General features: G+C 47.7%; 1 protein-coding gene across 5 annotated transcripts in view; it reads right to left on the bottom strand.

Moving 5' to 3' along the window:
- The window catches only part of PFKL (phosphofructokinase, liver type), a 300,427-nt gene that overhangs the window by 197,809 nt on the left and 85,155 nt on the right, over window positions 1–17,463 (bottom strand). For all 5 annotated transcript variants that reach the window (XM_075317821.1, XM_075317820.1, XM_075317822.1 and 2 more), the window contains one exon: window positions 2,062–2,139. In XM_075317821.1, coding sequence (XP_075173936.1) covers window positions 2,062–2,139 — 78 coding nt within the window. The remainder of the gene's footprint in view (window positions 1–2,061; window positions 2,140–17,463) is intronic.

Here is a 17,463-nt window from a genome sequence, read left to right as displayed (position 1 = left end):
ATGACAATTTGATACAATGTAAAGTAGTCAGTGTAACGCTTGTATAACAGTGCAAATTTGTCATGCTCCCCTAATAACTCAACACACAGCCATTAGTGTCTAAACTGCTGGAAAGAAAAGAGTTGTCCCATGAAAAGATATAACATATTTACAAGAAAGTGAGGGGTGTACTCACCTGGATCGAGTGTATGCATCAAAGAGTGCCTAGCCTCGGTGATGTGAGACCCAGAAAGCAGGCTCCTAAAGGACAAATGGTGCCAAAAGGTTTTTGTTGTTTTTTTTTTAAAAATCGCCCCAGATTTTGGGTCCGGGATTTAGGAGCAGTTGACAACATCTAGTTCCAGGTGTAAGTAGAGCTGAAAAGCTTTACATAGGCTGCTCTAAAGCTGGGTTTACACACTGCAACATCTCAAACGACATCGCTGTAACGTCACCGGTTTTGTGACGCAATAGCGATGTTGTTTGCGATGTTGCAGTGTGTGAAACCTATCAGCGACCCGGCCCCTGCTGTGAAGTTGTAATCGTTACAAATCGTTCAGGACCATTCCTAGGTCCTTTGTCCCGCTGTGCAGCAAGCATCGCTGGAAAGTTTCAGTGTGTGAAAGACTTTGCAGCGACTTTGTTAGCAACTTCCCTTTCAAAAGGCTGCTTATCAACGTCCCCAACAACCAGCTAGGTCGCTCTGCAGGTCCGGATCGCTGTTGCGTTGTTGGCCAGGTTTGCCTATTTGACTGCTCACCAGCGACTTAGCAGAGACTTAGGGAGGTCGCTGTTACGTCACAAAACCGGTGACGTTACAGCGATGTCCTTTGCGATGTTGCAGTGTGTAAACCCAGCTTAAGATGTGGAACAACCTATTGTACACTACTGAGTTTTTGCCCGAAGCTCACTAAAGTTTGGATTCAACTTTGCATGGGTGAGCCCACTCTGTGAATCCATTATTGCTAGAACGGTTTTGTTTATTTTCTACCTTTCTACGTTTGGACTAAGAAAAGACTTGTCTGTTCATTTGATGAAGGCTTATGAACTATACGAAACCATCCATTTGCAATAAAGTCTTAGTGCCTGTGTGTACCACTGCCAGAAAGCTAGAATCCCTACAATATATTATATATATATATATATATATATATATATATATATATATATATATATATATATATACACATACATGTACACAGTACATCGACAGTCAAATAGCAAAACACTTACCAGGTATTGTCATGATTTGCATAACGAAGCATAAATAAAAGTTTACGTTTTAAATACAGATTTCAGGGAACCTGTCAGTTTTTTTTCATGCTGTACGAACCCAAAAGGCAAGAATCCGAGCCTGGCTGCACAATTGCAGATAGGTACGTATATTTTACTCTAATATGCTCTGGCATTTCAGAGACTATAGTCTGAAGATCTGACCAGTGACCATAAAGAGTCAAGACTAGACTAGCACAACTCCAAAAGCCTTCTTCCAGCGCCGCTCTTAGTGATTGACAGGTCTTTCCCGATAAATCTACACGGGAGAGTCCTGTCAATTAACTACAGTGATAATAAAGATATCTGGCACTCGCAAAGAGAGGACTAGGGTGCTCAAGTAAAGATACAAACCCTTGTGCATTCTGATGATTCTTCTATTTATTATTTTTTCATGTATATATTATATTCTTAGTTGAATCTAAGAAAAATTGCATTGTAATATTTTGTTCTTTAGTTGTTATGGTGGCCCATTGGCCAAAACGTCAAATACTGTTTTGAATCAATGGATCCCAAATCAAAATAAAATCTACTGTTGATCATTTAAGTTCCATGTTTCTACTCAGCAATCAACTAGGGTGGAGACAGAAAAGTATCGCCTCTAGCTGTGAATGGAGCTTCCAAATACATTTTCTTTGACATGCCAAAGAATTTCAGAGAACAATATACCTGGGTGCAATCATGCAGTCAGGCCCTGAACGATGCTGTCTGTGTAAAGGCAGCATGAATTAGGTGAAAGGTTTCCTTTCAAGGTGTAATAATTACCTGCATACTGAAATGGGTACTTTTTTTATAGTCTTCTGAACTTACCAGCTGGATTATGTTTGATACACTTAGCCAGTTTGCTTGTTTGATGCAATCACCACCTTCAACCAAGCCTTCATAACCCTATAATAAGAATCTAAAATTACTAAACAATGCAGATTAAAATTTTTAACAGTCATTCTTTTATTTATTTTACTCTCTTATATAGCGCTATTAATTCCACGGCACTTTACACACGTGATCATCATTGTCCCATTGGGTTCACAACAGTATGTCTTTAGAGTGTGGATGGAAACTGGAAAACGCAGAGGAAACCCACGCAAACAGGGGGAGAACATACATACTACTTACAGATGACGCTCTGAGGCCCCATGCTGGGTGATTTAATGTAAAAATTCAACTTGCCCAAACTTTGAGATATATTTTATTTATATAACTCACTAAACCATTAAAGAGGACAATACTGGTAAACATCATGAAGTGAAAGGAAACCAAAACATCAAAGCTCTGTCAAACATATTAAAGGGACTGTATCGTCTAATTTTTTTTTATTTTTTTTTTGTAGGCCAAATCAGCTACCAATATTATTATACGGTAATTGTGTAACAACTATTTTCTTAATGTATTTCAACTTTTAAATATGTAAAATAAAACTTTTATATTAAAAATACTTATAATTGCCAGTAGGGGGGAGCATCTTCCTGTGTACACATTAAAAAGCTATTGTAATCTTTAGTAGAATTACGATAGCTGCAAATTTCGGCAATCACTAGATGACATGCCTATTCTCCTCCCCTTTTGGGTGTTACACTGCACCCAAAAGGGGAGGAGGTGTATTTCATAGTAATGTGTCGCCATTTTCTGGGTGACTGTATATGAATTATACAGCTCCACCCGGAAGTAAAGAGGAAACACATTTATACATATATACAGACTGCGGCCATCAGTCTCCCGTGCGCCGCAGGCCCGCTCCCGTGCGGTCATCAGTCTCCCGTGCGGTCGGCAGTCCCGCTCCCGTGCGGGCGGCAGGCCCGCTCCCGTGCGGGCGGCAGTCCTGCTCCCGTGCGCTCGGCAGGCCCGCTCCCGTGCGGGCGGCAGGCCCGCTCCCGTGCGGGCGGCAGGCCCGCTCCCGTGCGGGAGATGAAGCAGCTGGAAATCAAGTGAACTGTAGAAAAAAATAAAAAAAGACATACCTGTCTGCAGACTCCCGGTGCCATGCCCGCTCCCAGCTCCTCTTACGGTACCGCCGCTGTGGCTGTGTGCCGGCTCCAAGGCTCGTCCGATGGATGCAGGACCTGGCGAAGGATCACCTGATGCAGTCACCTGACGCATCAGCTGATCAAAAGTCGCGCGGTGACGCCGGCTTTTTACCGCCCGGCTATCAGCTGATGCAGTCAGGAGACTATCAGCTGATCACCGGCAGCTCCTGCAGCGATCGGACAGGAGCCAGCATGTAAGTGTGTAGGGGGTTGTTGTTTTTTTTTTCTCCACTGATGCATCAGCTGATTGTATAAACAGCTTTTATACAATCAGTTGATGTGTGATGTGATTCACATCCTTGATCCTGACACATCATCTGATCGCTTTGCCTTCCAGCAAACCGATCAGATGATATTGGACGGCGCGGGACCCTTGACCCAGGATTACTGCGGAGGGGGGTTCTTTATTTCAATAAAGATGGAGTCACTAATTGTGTTGTGTTTTATTTCTAATAAAAATATTTTTCTGTGTGTTGTGTTTTATTTTATCTTTAGTAGAAATTCATGGTGGCCATGTCTAATATTGGCGTGACACCATGAATTTCGGGCTTAGGGCCAGTTGATAATACACAGCTAGCCCTAACCCCATTATTACCCAGCGAGCCACCCGGCATCAGGGTAGCTGGAAGAGTTGGATACAGCGCCAGAAGATGGCGCTTCTATGAAAGCGCCATTTTCTGGGGTGGCTGCGGACTGCAATACGCAGCGTGGGTGCCCAGAAAGCTTGGGTACTCTGCACTGCATATTCCAATCCCCAGCTGCCTAGTTGTACCTGGCTGGACTCAAAATTGGGCGAAGCCCACGTCATTTTTTTATTTTAATTATTTCATGAAAGTCATGAAATAATTTAAAAAAAAAAAAGGGCTTCGCTATATTTTTGGTTCACAACCGGGTACAAATAGGCAGCTGGGGGTTGGTGGCAGCCCGTACCTGCCTGCTGTACCTGGCTAGCATACAAAAATATGGCGAAGCCCACGTCATATTTTTGGGGGGCAAAAAACTACTGCATACAGTCCTGGATGGAGGATGCTGAGCCTTGTAGTTCTGCAGCTGTCTGCTCTCCTGCATACACTAGTGGAGAATGAAGAACATATTGAAGAAGAAAATGTCAGACCTTTTATCTTTTTATATTTTTTAAACAATCTTTAATGGCATTGTTCAATGGTAAAAACGCAGCAAAAAAACGCGGTAAAAAATCATGCGTTGTTGCCGCGTTTTTTTGCAACAGGTGCTTTTTTGTACGTTTGTATGGTGGCTTAGTAGTTGGCACAGTACGGTGGCTCAGTAGTTGGCACAGTACGGTGGCTCAGTAGTTGGCACTGTACCGTGCCTCAGTAGTTGGCACTGTACCGTGCCTCAGTAGTTGGCACTGTACCGTGCCTCAGTAGTTGGCACTGTACCGTGCCTCAGTAGTTGGCACTGTACCGTGCCTCAGTAGTTGGCACTGTACCGTGCCTCAGTAGTTGGCACTGTACCGTGCCTCAGTAGTTGGCACTGTACCGTGCCTCAGTAGTTGGCACTGTACCGTGCCTCAGTAGTTGGCACTGTACCGTGCCTCAGTAGTTGGCACTGTACCGTGCCTCAGTAGTTGGCACTTTATGGTGGCTCAGTAGTGGTCTCTCTAGTTGGCACAGTACGGTGACTCAGTAGTTGGCACTGTACGGTGGCTCAGTAATTGGCACAGTACGGTGGCTCAGTAGTTAGTACTGTACTGTGGCTCTGTAGATGGCACTGTACGGTGGATCAGTAGTTGGCACAGTACGATGGCTCAGTAGTTGGCACAGTACGATGGCTCAGTAGTTGGCACTGTACTGTGGCTCTGTAGACGGCACAGTACGGTGGCTCAGTAGTTGGCACAGTACGGTGGCTCAGTAGTTAGCACAGTACGGTGGCTCAGTAGTTGGCACAGTACGGTGGCTCTGTAGATGGCACTGTACGATGGCTCTGTAGATGGCACTGTACGATGGCTCAGTAGTTGGCACTGTACCGTGGCTCAGTAGTTGGCACTGTACCGTGGCTCAGTAGTTGGCACTGTATCGTGGCTCAGTAGTTGGCACTGTACCGTGCCTCAGTAGTTGGCACTTTATGGTGGCTCAGTAGTTGTCTCTCTAGTTGGCACAGTACGGTGGCTCAGTAGTTGGCACTGTACGATGGCTCAGTAGTTGGCACAGTACGATGGCTCAGTAGATGGCACTGTATGGTGGCTCAGTAGTTGGCACTGTACTGTGGCTCAGTAGTTGGCACTGTACCGTGGCTCAGTAGTTGGCACTGTACCGTGGCTCAGTAGTTGGCACTGTACCGTGGCTCAGTAGTTGGCACTGTACCGTGGCTCAGTAGTTGTCTCTCTAGTTGGCACAGTACGGTGGCTCAGTAATTGGCACAGTACAATGGCTCAGTAGTTGGCACAGTACGGTGGCTCAGTAGTTAGCACTGTACTGTGGCTCTGTAGATGGCACTGTACGGTGGCTCAGTAGTTGGCACTGTACGATGGCTCAGTAGTTGGCACTGTACGATGGCTCAGTAGTTGGCACTGTACGATGGCTCTGTAGATGGCACAGTACGGTGGCTCAGTAGTTGTCTCTCTAGTTGGCACAGTACGGTGGCTCTGTAGATGGCACTGTATGATGGCTCAGTAGTTGGCACTGTACCGTGGCTCAGTAGTTGGCACTGTACCGTGGCTCAGTAGTTGGCACTGTACCATGGCTCAGTAGTTGGCACTGTACCGTGGCTCAGTAGTTGGCACTTTATGGTGGCTCAGTAGTTGTGTCTCTAGTTGGCACTGTACGGTGGCTCAGTAGTTGGCACAGTACGGTGGCTCAGTAGTTGGCACAGTACAGTGGCTCAGTAGTTGGCACAGTACGGTGGCTCAGTAGTTGGCACAGTACGGTGGCTCAGTAGTTGGCACAGTACGGTGGCTCAGTAGTTGGCACAGTACGGTGGCTCAGTAGTTGGCACAGTACGGTGGCTCAGTAGTTGGCACAGTACGGTGGCTCTGTAGATGGCACTGTACGATGGCTCAGTAGTTGGCACAGTACGATGGCTCAGTAGTTAGCACTGTACTGTGGCTCTGTAGATGGCACTGTACGGTGGCTCAGTAGATGGCACTGTACGGTGGCTCAGTAGTTAGCACTGTACTGTGGCTCAGTAGTTGGCACAGTACGGTGGCTCAGTAGTTAGCACTGTACGGTGGCTCAGTAGTTGTCTCTCTAGTTGGCACAGTACGGTGGCTCTGTAGATGGCACTGTACGATGGCTCAGTAGTTGGCACTGTACCGTGGCTCAGTAGTTGGCACTGTACCGTGCCTCAGTAGTTGGCACTGTACGATGGCTCAGTAGTTAGCACTGTACTGTGGCTCTGTAGACGGCACAGTACGGTGGCTCAGTAGTTGGCACAGTACGGTGGCTCAGTAGTTAGCACTGTACGGTGGCTCAGTAGTTGTCTCTCTAGTTGGCACAGTACGGTGGCTCTGTAGATGGCACTGTACGATGGCTCAGTAGTTGGCACTGTACCGTGGCTCAGTAGTTGGCACTGTATCGTGCCTCAGTAGTTGGCACTGTACCGTGCCTCAGTAGTTGGCACTTTATGGTGGCTCAGTAGTTGTCTCTCTAGTTGGCACAGTACGGTGGCTCAGTAGTTGGCACTGTATGATGGCTCAGTAGTTGGCACTGTATGATGGCTCAGTAGTTGGCACAGTACGATGGCTCAGTAGTTAGCACTGTACTGTGGCTCTGTAGATGGCACTGTACTTTGGCTCAGTAGTTGGCACTGTACTGTGGCTCAGTAGTTGGCACTGTACCGTGGCTCAGTAGTTGGCACTGTACTGTGGCTCTGTAGATGGCACAGTACGGTGGCTCAGTAGTTGTCTCTCTAGTTGGCACAGTACGGTGGCTCAATAGTTGGCACTGTATGATGGCTCAGTAGTTGGCACAGTACGATGGCTCAGTAGTTAGCACTGTACTGTGGCTCTGTAGATGGCACTGTACTGTGGCTCAGTAGTTGGCACTGTACTGTGGCTCAGTAGTTGGCACTGTACCGTGGCTCAGTAGTTGGCACTGTACCGTGGCTCAGTAGTTGGCACTTTATGGTGGCTCAGTAGTTGTCTCTCTAGTTGGCACAGTACGGTGGCTCAGTAGTTGGCACAGTACAATGGCTCAGTAGTTGGCACAGTACGGTGGCTCAGTAGTTAGCACTGTACTGTGGCTCTGTAGATGGCACTGTACGGTGGCTCAGTAGTTGGCACTGTACGATGGCTCAGTAGTTGGCACAGTACGATGGCTCAGTAGTTAGCACTGTACTGTGGCTCTCTAGTTGGCACAGTACGGTGGCTCTGTAGATGGCACTGTATGATGGCTCAGTAGTTGGCACTGTACCGTGGCTCAGTAGTTGGCACTTTATGGTGGCTCAGTAGTTGTGGCTCAGTAGTTGGCACAGTACGGTGGCTCAGTAGTTGGCACAGTATGGTGGCTCAGTAGTTGGCACAGTACGGTGGCTCAGTAGTTGGCACAGTACGGTGGCTCAGTAGTTGGCACAGTACGGTGGCTCAGTAGTTGGCACAGTACGGTGGCTCAGTAGTTGGCACAGTACGGTGGCTCTGTAGATGGCACTGTACGGTGGCTCAGTAGTTGACACTGTACGATGGCTCAGTAGTTGGCACAGTACGATGGCTCAGTAGTTAGCACTGTACTGTGGCTCTGTAGATGGCACTGTACGATGGCTCAGTAGTTGGCACTGTACCGTGGCTCAGTAGTTGGCACTGTACCGTGCCTCAGTAGTTGGCACAGTACGGTGGCTCAGTAGTTGGCACTGTATGATGGCTCAGTAGTTGGCACAGTACGATGGCTCAGTAGTTAGCACTGTACTGTGGCTCTGTAGATGGCACTGTATGGTGGCTCAGTAGTTGGCACTGTACTGTGGCTCAGTAGTTGGCACAGTACAATGGCTCAGTAGTTGGCACAGTACGGTGGCTCAGTAGTTGGCACTGTACGATGGCTCAGTAGTTGGCACAGTACGATGGCTCAGTAGTTGGCACTGTACTGTGGCTCTGTAGATGGCACAGTACGGTGGCTCAGTAGTTGTCTCTCTAGTTGGCACAGTACGGTGGCTCTGTAGATGGCACTGTATGATGGCTCAGTAGTTGGCACTGTACCGTGGCTCAGTAGTTGGCACTGTACCGTGGCTCAGTAGTTGGCACTGTACCGTGGCTCAGTAGTTGGCACTGTACCATGGCTCAGTAGTTGGCACTGTACCGTGGCTCAGTAGTTGGCACTTTATGGTGGCTCAGTAGTTGTGTCTCTAGTTGGCACAGTACGGTGGCTCAGTAGTTGGCACAGTACGGTGGCTCAGTAGTTGGCACAGTACGGTGGCTCAGTAGTTGGCACAGTACGGTGGCTCAGTAGTTGGCACAGTACGGTGGCTCAGTAGTTGGCACTGTACTGTGGCTCTGTAGATGGCACTGTACGGTGGCTCAGTAGATGGCACTGTACGGTGGCTCAGTAGTTAGCACTGTACTGTGGCTCAGTAGTTGGCACAGTACGGTGGCTCAGTAGTTAGCACTGTGCGGTGGCTCAGTAGTTGTCTCTCTAGTTGGCACAGTACGGTGGCTCTGTAGATGGCACTGTACGATGGCTCAGTAGTTGGCACTGTACCGTGGCTCAGTAGTTGGCACTGTACGATGGCTCAGTAGTTGGCACAGTACGATGGCTCAGTAGTTGGCACAGTACGATGGCTCAGTAGTTGGCACAGTACGATGGCTCAGTAGTTGGCACAGTACTGTGGCTCTGTAGATGGCACTGTACTGTGGCTCTGTAGATGGCACTGTACGGTGGCTCAGTAGTTAGCACTGTACTGTGGCTCAGTAGTTGTCTCACAGGAGAGGATTAGATACACGGCTCAGCAGACAGTATCACAGGAGAGGATTAGATACACAGCTCAGCACACAGTATCACACAGGGGAGGAATAGATACACAGCTCAGCACACAGCATCACACAAGACAGGATTAGATACACAGCTCAGCACACAGTATCACACAAGACAGGATTAGATACACGGCTCAGCACACAGTATCACACAGGGGAGGAATAGATACACAGCTCAGCACACAGCATCACACAAGACAGGATTAGATACACAGCTCAGCACACAGTATCACACAAGACAGGATTAGATACACAGCTCAGCACACAGTATCACACAAGACAGGATTAGATACACGGCTCAGCACACAGTATCACACAGGGGAGGATTAGATACACAGCTCAGCACACAGTATCACACAGGGGAGGATTAGATACACAGCTCAGCACAGTATCACACAGGAGAGGATTAGATACACAGCTCAGCAGACAGTATCACACAGGAGAGGATTAGATACACAGCTCAGCACATAGTATCACACAGATGATTAGATACACGGCTCAGCAGACAGTATCACACAGGAGAGGATTAGATACACAGCTCAGCACACAGTGTCACACAGGAGAGGATTAGATACACGGCCCAGCACACAGTATCACACAGGGGAGGATTAGATACACAGCTCAACACAGTATCACACAGGGGAGGATTAGATACACAGCTCAGCACACAGTATCACACAGGAGAGGATTAGATACACAGCTCAGCACACAGTATCACACAGGAGAGGATTAGATACACGGCTCAGCAGACAGTATCACACAGGATAGGATTAGATACACAGCTCAGCACACAGTATCACACAGGAGAGGATTAGATACACAGCTCAGCACACAGTATCACACAGGAGAGGATTAGATACACAGCTCAGCACACGGTATCACAGAGGAGGATTAGATACACAGCTCAGCACACAGTATCACACAGGAGAGGATTAGATACATGGCTCAGCAGACAGTATCACACAGAATAGGATTAGATACACAGCTCAGCAGACAGTATGACACAGGATAGGATTAGATACACAGCTCAGCAGACAGTATCACACAGGAGAGGATTAGATACACAGTATCACGCAGGGGAGGATTAGATACACAGCTCAGCACACAGTATCACACAGGAGAGGATTAGATACACAGCTCAGCACACGGTATCACAGAGGATTAGATACACAGCTCAGCACACAGTATCACACAGGAGAGGATTAGATACACGGCTCAGCAGACAGTATCACACAGGATAGGATTAGATACACAGCTCAGCACACAGTATCACACAGGAGAGGATTAGATACACAGCTCAGCACACAGTATCACACAGGAGAGGATTAGATACACAGCTCAGCACACGGTATCACACAGGGGAAGATTAGATACACAGCTCAGCACACAGTATCACACAGGGGAGGATTAGATACACAGCTCAGCACACAGTATCACACAGGGGAGGATTAGATACACAGCTCAGCATACAGTATCACACAGGGGAGGATTAGATACACAGCTCAGCACACAGTATCACACAGGAGAGGATTAGATACACAGCTCAGCACAGTATCACACAGGGGAGGATTAGATACACAGCTTAGCACACAGTATCACACAGGAGAGGATTAGATACACGGCTCAGCACACGGTATCACACAGGGGAGGATTAGATACACAGCTCAGCACACAGTATCACACAGGATAGGATTAGATACACAGCTCAGCACAGTATCACACTGGGGAGGATTAGATACACAGCTCAGCACACAGTATCACACATGAGAGGATTAGATACACAGCTCAGCACAGTATCACACAGGGGAGGATTAGATACACAGCTCAGCACACAGTATCACACAGGAGAGGATTAGATACACAGCTCAGCAGACAGTATCACACAGGATAGGATTAGATACACAGCTCAGCAGACAGTATCACACAGGCGAGGATTAGATACACAGCTCAGCACACACTATCACACAGGATAGGATTAGATACACAGCTCAGCAGACAGTATCACACAGGCGAGGATTAGATACACAGCTCAGCACACGGTATCACACAGGGGAGGATTAGATACACAGCTCAGCACACAGTATCACACAGGAGAGGATTAGATGCACAGCTCAGCACACAGTATCACACAGGAGAGGATTAGATACACGGGCTCAGCAGACAGTATCACACAGAATAGGATTAGATACACAGCTCAGCAGACAGTATCACACAGGCGAGGATTAGATACACAGCTCAGCACACAGTATCACACAGGAGAGGATTAGATACACAGCTCAGCACACGGTATCACACAGGGGAAGATTAGATACACAGCTCAGCACACAGTATCACACAGGGGAGGATTAGATACACAGCTCAGCACACAGTATCACACAGGGGAGGATTAGATACACAGCTCAGCACACAGTATCACACAGGGGAGGATTAGATACACAGCTCAGCACACAGTATCACACAGGAGAGGATTAGATACACAGCTCAGCACAGTATCACACAGGGGAGGATTAGATACACAGCTTAGCACACAGTATCACACAGGAGAGGATTAGATACACGGCTCAGCACACGGTATCACACAGGAGAGGATTAGATACACGGCTCAGCACACGGTATCACACAGGGGAGGATTAGATACACAGCTCAGCACACAGTATCACACAGGGGAGGATTAGATACACAGCTCAGCACACAGTATCACACAGGATAGGATTAGATACACAGCTCAGCACACAGTATCACACAGGATAGGATTAGATACACAGATCAGCACACAGTATCACACAGGAGAGGATTAGATACACAGCTCAGCACAGTATCACACAGGGGAGGATTAGATACACAGCTCAGCACACAGTATCACACAGGAGAGGATTAGATACACAGCTCAGCAGACAGTATCACACAGGATAGGATTAGATACACAGCTCAGCACACAGTATCACACAGGCGAGGATTAGATACACAGCTCAGCACACAGTATCACACAGGAGAGGATTAGATACACAGCTCAGCACACAGTATCACACAGGGGAGGATTAGATACACAGCTCAGCACACAGTATCACACAGGGGAGGATTAGATACACAGCTCAGCACACAGTATCACACAGGGGAGGATTAGATACACAGCTCAGCACACAGTATCACACAGGAGAGGATTAGATGCACAGCTCAGCACAGTATCACACAGGGGAGGATTAGATACAAGGCTCAGCACACGGTATCACACAGGGGAGGATTAGATACACAGCTCAGCACACAGTATCACACAGGGGAGGATTAGATACACAGCTCAGCACACAGTATCACACAGGATAGGATTAGATACACAGATCAGCACACAGTATCACACAGGAGAGGATTAGATACACAGCTCAGCACAGTATCACACTGGGGAGGATTAGATACACAGCTCAGCACACAGTATCACACATGAGAGGATTAGATACACAGCTCAGCACAGTATCACACAGGGGAGGATTAGATACACAGCTCAGCACACAGTATTACACAGGAGAGGATTAGATACACAGCTCAGCAGACAGTATCACACAGGGGAGGATTAGATACACAGCTCAGCACAGTATCACACAGGGGAGGATTAGATACACAGCTTAGCACACAGTATCACACAGGGGAGGATTAGATACACAGCTCAGAACACAGTATCACACATGAGAGGATTAGATACACAGCTCCGCACAGTATCACACAGGGGAGGATTAGATACACAGCTCAGCACACTATCACAGGAGAGGATTAGATACACAGCTCAGCAGACAGTATCACACAGGGGAGGATTAGATACACAGCTCAGCAGACAGTATCACCAGTACACACAGGGTAGCAAGTGGAAGGGTTGACACACACACACACACACGAACGTGGACGGGGCTGAGGACAGCTGGGGGAGGGAGGGGGTTTCATTACAGACGGTAACGGCAGGGGGCTGGTGAGAGCACAAGGAGGACAAACACACCGGCGGCCGCCAGAACGGGGCTGGGGACAGCAGAGGGACGTGATTTAATAACACGGTAACGGCAGGGGGCTGGTGAGAACAGAGGGAGGACACACACCGGCGGCCGCCAGAACGGGGCTGAGGACAGCAGAGGGACGTGATTTAATAACAGACGGTAACGGCAGGGGGCGGGGGCTGGTGAGAACAGAGGGAGGGAGGGTTGTGTGATCGGTAACGGGGGGAGGGGAGGCGTCCCGGACTTACATCCCAGCGGTTGACAGGTGTAAAGTGGCGCAAAGAGCGTGGATTGAATCTCCACAAAAATGGCGCTGAAATCTGCCCTTTGCTGTGATCTGGACAGCCCAGGGGGCGCGTCCATATCACAGCACACACCCACTGTAACGATACACATAGGGTCGGATGGCGACCACTATTCTCTATGCACAGGGGCTGCCGTAAAGGAGTGTGTAACTGTCGTTACTCACACAGCAAATCCAACATAGCCCCCAGTGCATAAAGTAAAATTAGAATTACATAAAAACTAAATAAGCTACGAATTTCATTTTGAATTAGAAATACTTCATTTCAGAATCACTTATTTTAATAAAAAAATAAAAAAACGCGATACTGTCCCTTTAAAAGAAAAATAGAAATTATTTCCAAATTTAGAAAAGAAAGCTCTTGCCATATAAGTAACAGAATAAATTCTGTCTCTGCACTGTCTGACTTATGACAGCTGTGTGAGGCTCCATGCTTTTAGTCAAGAAGATACCACTGTGTGTGGGGAGACTGGGACTGTGCAGAATCGATACATGTGATGAGAGGAAACGTACAATATATATTTATTTGGATTATGGAGCAGCAAGAGGAGATTAGAAACTGCAACAACAAAGTTTCTCCTGAGCATATGTAGTGAGACAATCAAATCAATTGATTACAAGCAGCTATGGCCTCCACTAAAGAATGAACCCCCTACAAGTAAGTATTCCATGTCAAACATTTCAAAACCATTGTATCCTATATCTGGTATGCAAAATATACATAACATGGCTGATAATTTTACAGACTCCTGGCTGATTCTTCCAATTGTATTTCATGGGCCAGTAAGTCAATAAAATGGTGAAACTGGTCAAATCCTGCCAGATCTATGCACAAGGCTCAACTTTGTTATTAGGATGTTATGGAATCAGCTCACAGTTGGTATCTCACAGAAGAGACTCTCATAAGATTGAGGGTACGATTTCACTTACGTATAGCTTCCCATGTGACAGCATCGGAAGGATATGATAATGACCCCCTGCTGCAAGCGTCAGCCAAGGGTCATGCGACTGTGATGCGATCTTGTGTTTGTATCACAGCTGCAGAGAAGGTTTAGGCTATGTGTCCACGAGAGAATGTTGCTGCGGATTTTTGTGCCTCAAAATCCGCAGCTTTCCCCCAGAATCCGCACCTTAGCATAGCTGCGGATTTGACGAGGATTTCGTTGCGGATTTTGATGCGGATTTTGTCCATTGTACTCTAATGTGTTTCTGAATAAAGCTTTGACTGTTTTGAAGGCAAAAAAAGTCTCTTTATGTCATTTCCTGTCCCAACCCTCCTTTCTTCTCCATTATCCATTTTGTTAGCAGTCTCACAGTGTGCTTATACAGAAAAGCTGCGGCCAACACCACTGGGCTCTTACATAACAGGCTGTATATAATAACCCAGTGGTGGTGGCCGCAGCTTATAGCCAAAAAATGTGGTCCCATGTTCCCTTTCAATGTTATTTAAAAAAAAAAAAAAAAATGTGCTCCGCTGTATTTTCACTGTCCAGCCCGATGCAAGCAAGCAACTGAGGGCTGTGCTTCTCAGCGGGATAAGGCTGAAGCATTCTCTGCCCTTCCCGCTGAGAAAAACAGTCCTCAGCTGCCCCTGAAAATGGCGGCTCCGTTGTGAAGCGCCATTCACAGGTGCTGTACTGAGGCTCATCCAGCTGCCCTGATGCATTTGGCTGGCTGGGTAATACGGGGTTAATGCCAGTTTTCTGCAAACTGGCACTAAGCCCGAGGTTCATAATGTCATGCCTGTGTAGACACAGCCATTATGAACCTCCATTTGGGAAAAAAGAAAACACAACACCTTTATTAAAAATTTTAATTGAAAGAAAAACACACACACACATACATCCCTAATTCCCATCTTTATTACTCCCAAGCCTCAGAGGTTAATCCAGGACAATATCACAGGAAAGCTCTCTGCCGGCTGCTGGGAGCGGCAGAACTCACTGGCCGGGTCAGCTCAGTTCATAGCTGAGCTCGGGTCAGCTGACTTCACAGCATCAGCTGACCCGGGCACAGAAGTCAGCCGGTCAGCTGACTTAATTCGCGAGCGCGGGCGGGTCAGCTGACTGCACACCGACCAGCTGATGTGCCGGGCTCCGATGTGCACTCATATGACCCGGGCACGGACGTCAGCCGGTACCAGCAGCCGGAAGAGAGCTTTGCAGCATCTCGTACACTGACGGCTGCTGGGACCGGCTGACGTCCGTGCCCGGGTCACATGACTGCACATCGTCAGCTGTCGGTGTGCAGTCAGCTGACCCGCCTGCGCTCGCGAATTAAGTCAGCTGACCAGGGCTCTGATATCAGACGTTCCCAGCTGCCGGACAAGAGCTGTGCAGCATTTAATAATACACTGACGGCTGCTGTCACCGGCTGACGTCAGTGCCCGGGTCAGCCGGGTGCACATCGGAGCTGTGATGGATTATCGTCGGGGGATTCAGGGAGTAATAAAGATGGGAATCAGGGATGTGTATATGTGTTTTTATTTCAAATAAAATTTTTCAAAAAGTGTTTTCTTTTCTTTATTACCAAACGGAGGTTCATAATGGCCGTGTCTACACAGGCATGACATTATGAACCTCGGGCTTAGTGCCAGTTTGCAGAAAACTGGCAGTAACCCCGTTATATTACCCAGCCAGCCAAATGCATCAGGGCAGCTGGATGAGCCTCGGTACAGCACCTGAGAATGGCGCTTCACAACGGAGCCGCCATTTTCAGGGGCAGCTGAGGACTGTTTTTCTCAGCGGGAGGGGCAGAGAATGCTTCAGCCTTATCACGCTGAGAAGCACAGCCCTCAGTTGCTTGCTTGCATCGGGCTGGACAGTGAAAATACAGCGGAGCACATTTTTTTTTTTTTTTTAAAAAGAATTGTGAAAAAAGAGCTGGGATCCTGTTTTGCCAGCTAAAAGCAAACAGCCTGTAACTAGCTGCTTTTAGCTGGCAATCCAGAGTCCGGACACAACACGACTACACTGCCACTACTCTACACTACAAAATGGTGAAACTTCCTCTTCCTGAACTATCCTACATCACTTCCTGCAGATTTGTTTGCGAGATCCGCACCAAATCCGCAGGAAAAAGAGCCTGTGGGAACAGACCTGCGGATTTCTTGCGGATTTTACACCTTGCATTGACTTGCATGGGAAAAATCCGCACCAAAATCCGCAACAATAATTGACATGCTGCAGATTTTTCCGGATCAAAATCCGCGGCAAATCCGCCGCGGAAAAATCCGCAGCATGGGCACAGCATTTCCAAAATGCCATTGAAATGGCTTGGAAGTGCTGCTGCTGCAGATTTTCGGCAAATCCGCGGTAAATCCGCGGCAAAATCCGCGGTAAATCTGCAGCGTGGGCACATAGCCTAAGAGAGCACTTTCTCCCTCTCCTCCACTGCCTGTCTCTGCATATATCACAATGCACTTGGATTACATGCAAGTGCAGTGCGAGGTTTCACATGCTCCCATAGACTTGTATGGGGGTGCGTGAGCCGAGACTCGCTGCTAGAGTTGAGCGATGATCGATTCGAACGGTTTGCCAATTTCAAATTCGAGTGATTTTGGGCGGTATTCGAGTCGTTTGACGAACTCTAACGATTTGCTTCAAGTTCGGCAATTCGAGTTACCATTCGATAACGGCTCAATCACCAAAAAGCGTAGCTAGTTACTAGCTGGCTTTTCACTGTAATACTGTGAGTCACTGTTAATAATGATATTATCAAAATTCAGCGTATAGTGTGCGGGGGGGACGGGCTTTAGATCAGTGCTGCTGCTGAGTGCTTAAAGAATGGCGATCGCAAATTTTTTTCTTCCTAACCGCGCGTACAGTGGGGCGGGCCAGGCTGTTAGCCAATCACAGACACACACACAGCAAAGTGGATTTATGCCAAACAAGCAAGGGCATGTGTCATAGGCTGTGCATGTCACGTCTTTGCCCTATAAGACTCTGCCATTTTCCCCATAGCTGCCATTATTTCTCTGCTGCGGGTGGG

Source organism: Anomaloglossus baeobatrachus, chromosome 7 (genome assembly GCF_048569485.1).
Source record: "Anomaloglossus baeobatrachus isolate aAnoBae1 chromosome 7, aAnoBae1.hap1, whole genome shotgun sequence".
In the NCBI taxonomy this organism is placed as follows: domain Eukaryota; kingdom Metazoa; phylum Chordata; class Amphibia; order Anura; family Aromobatidae; genus Anomaloglossus; species Anomaloglossus baeobatrachus.
The sequence above is the reverse complement of the archived record's forward strand: the minus strand, read 5'-3'. Positions and strand labels throughout refer to the sequence as shown.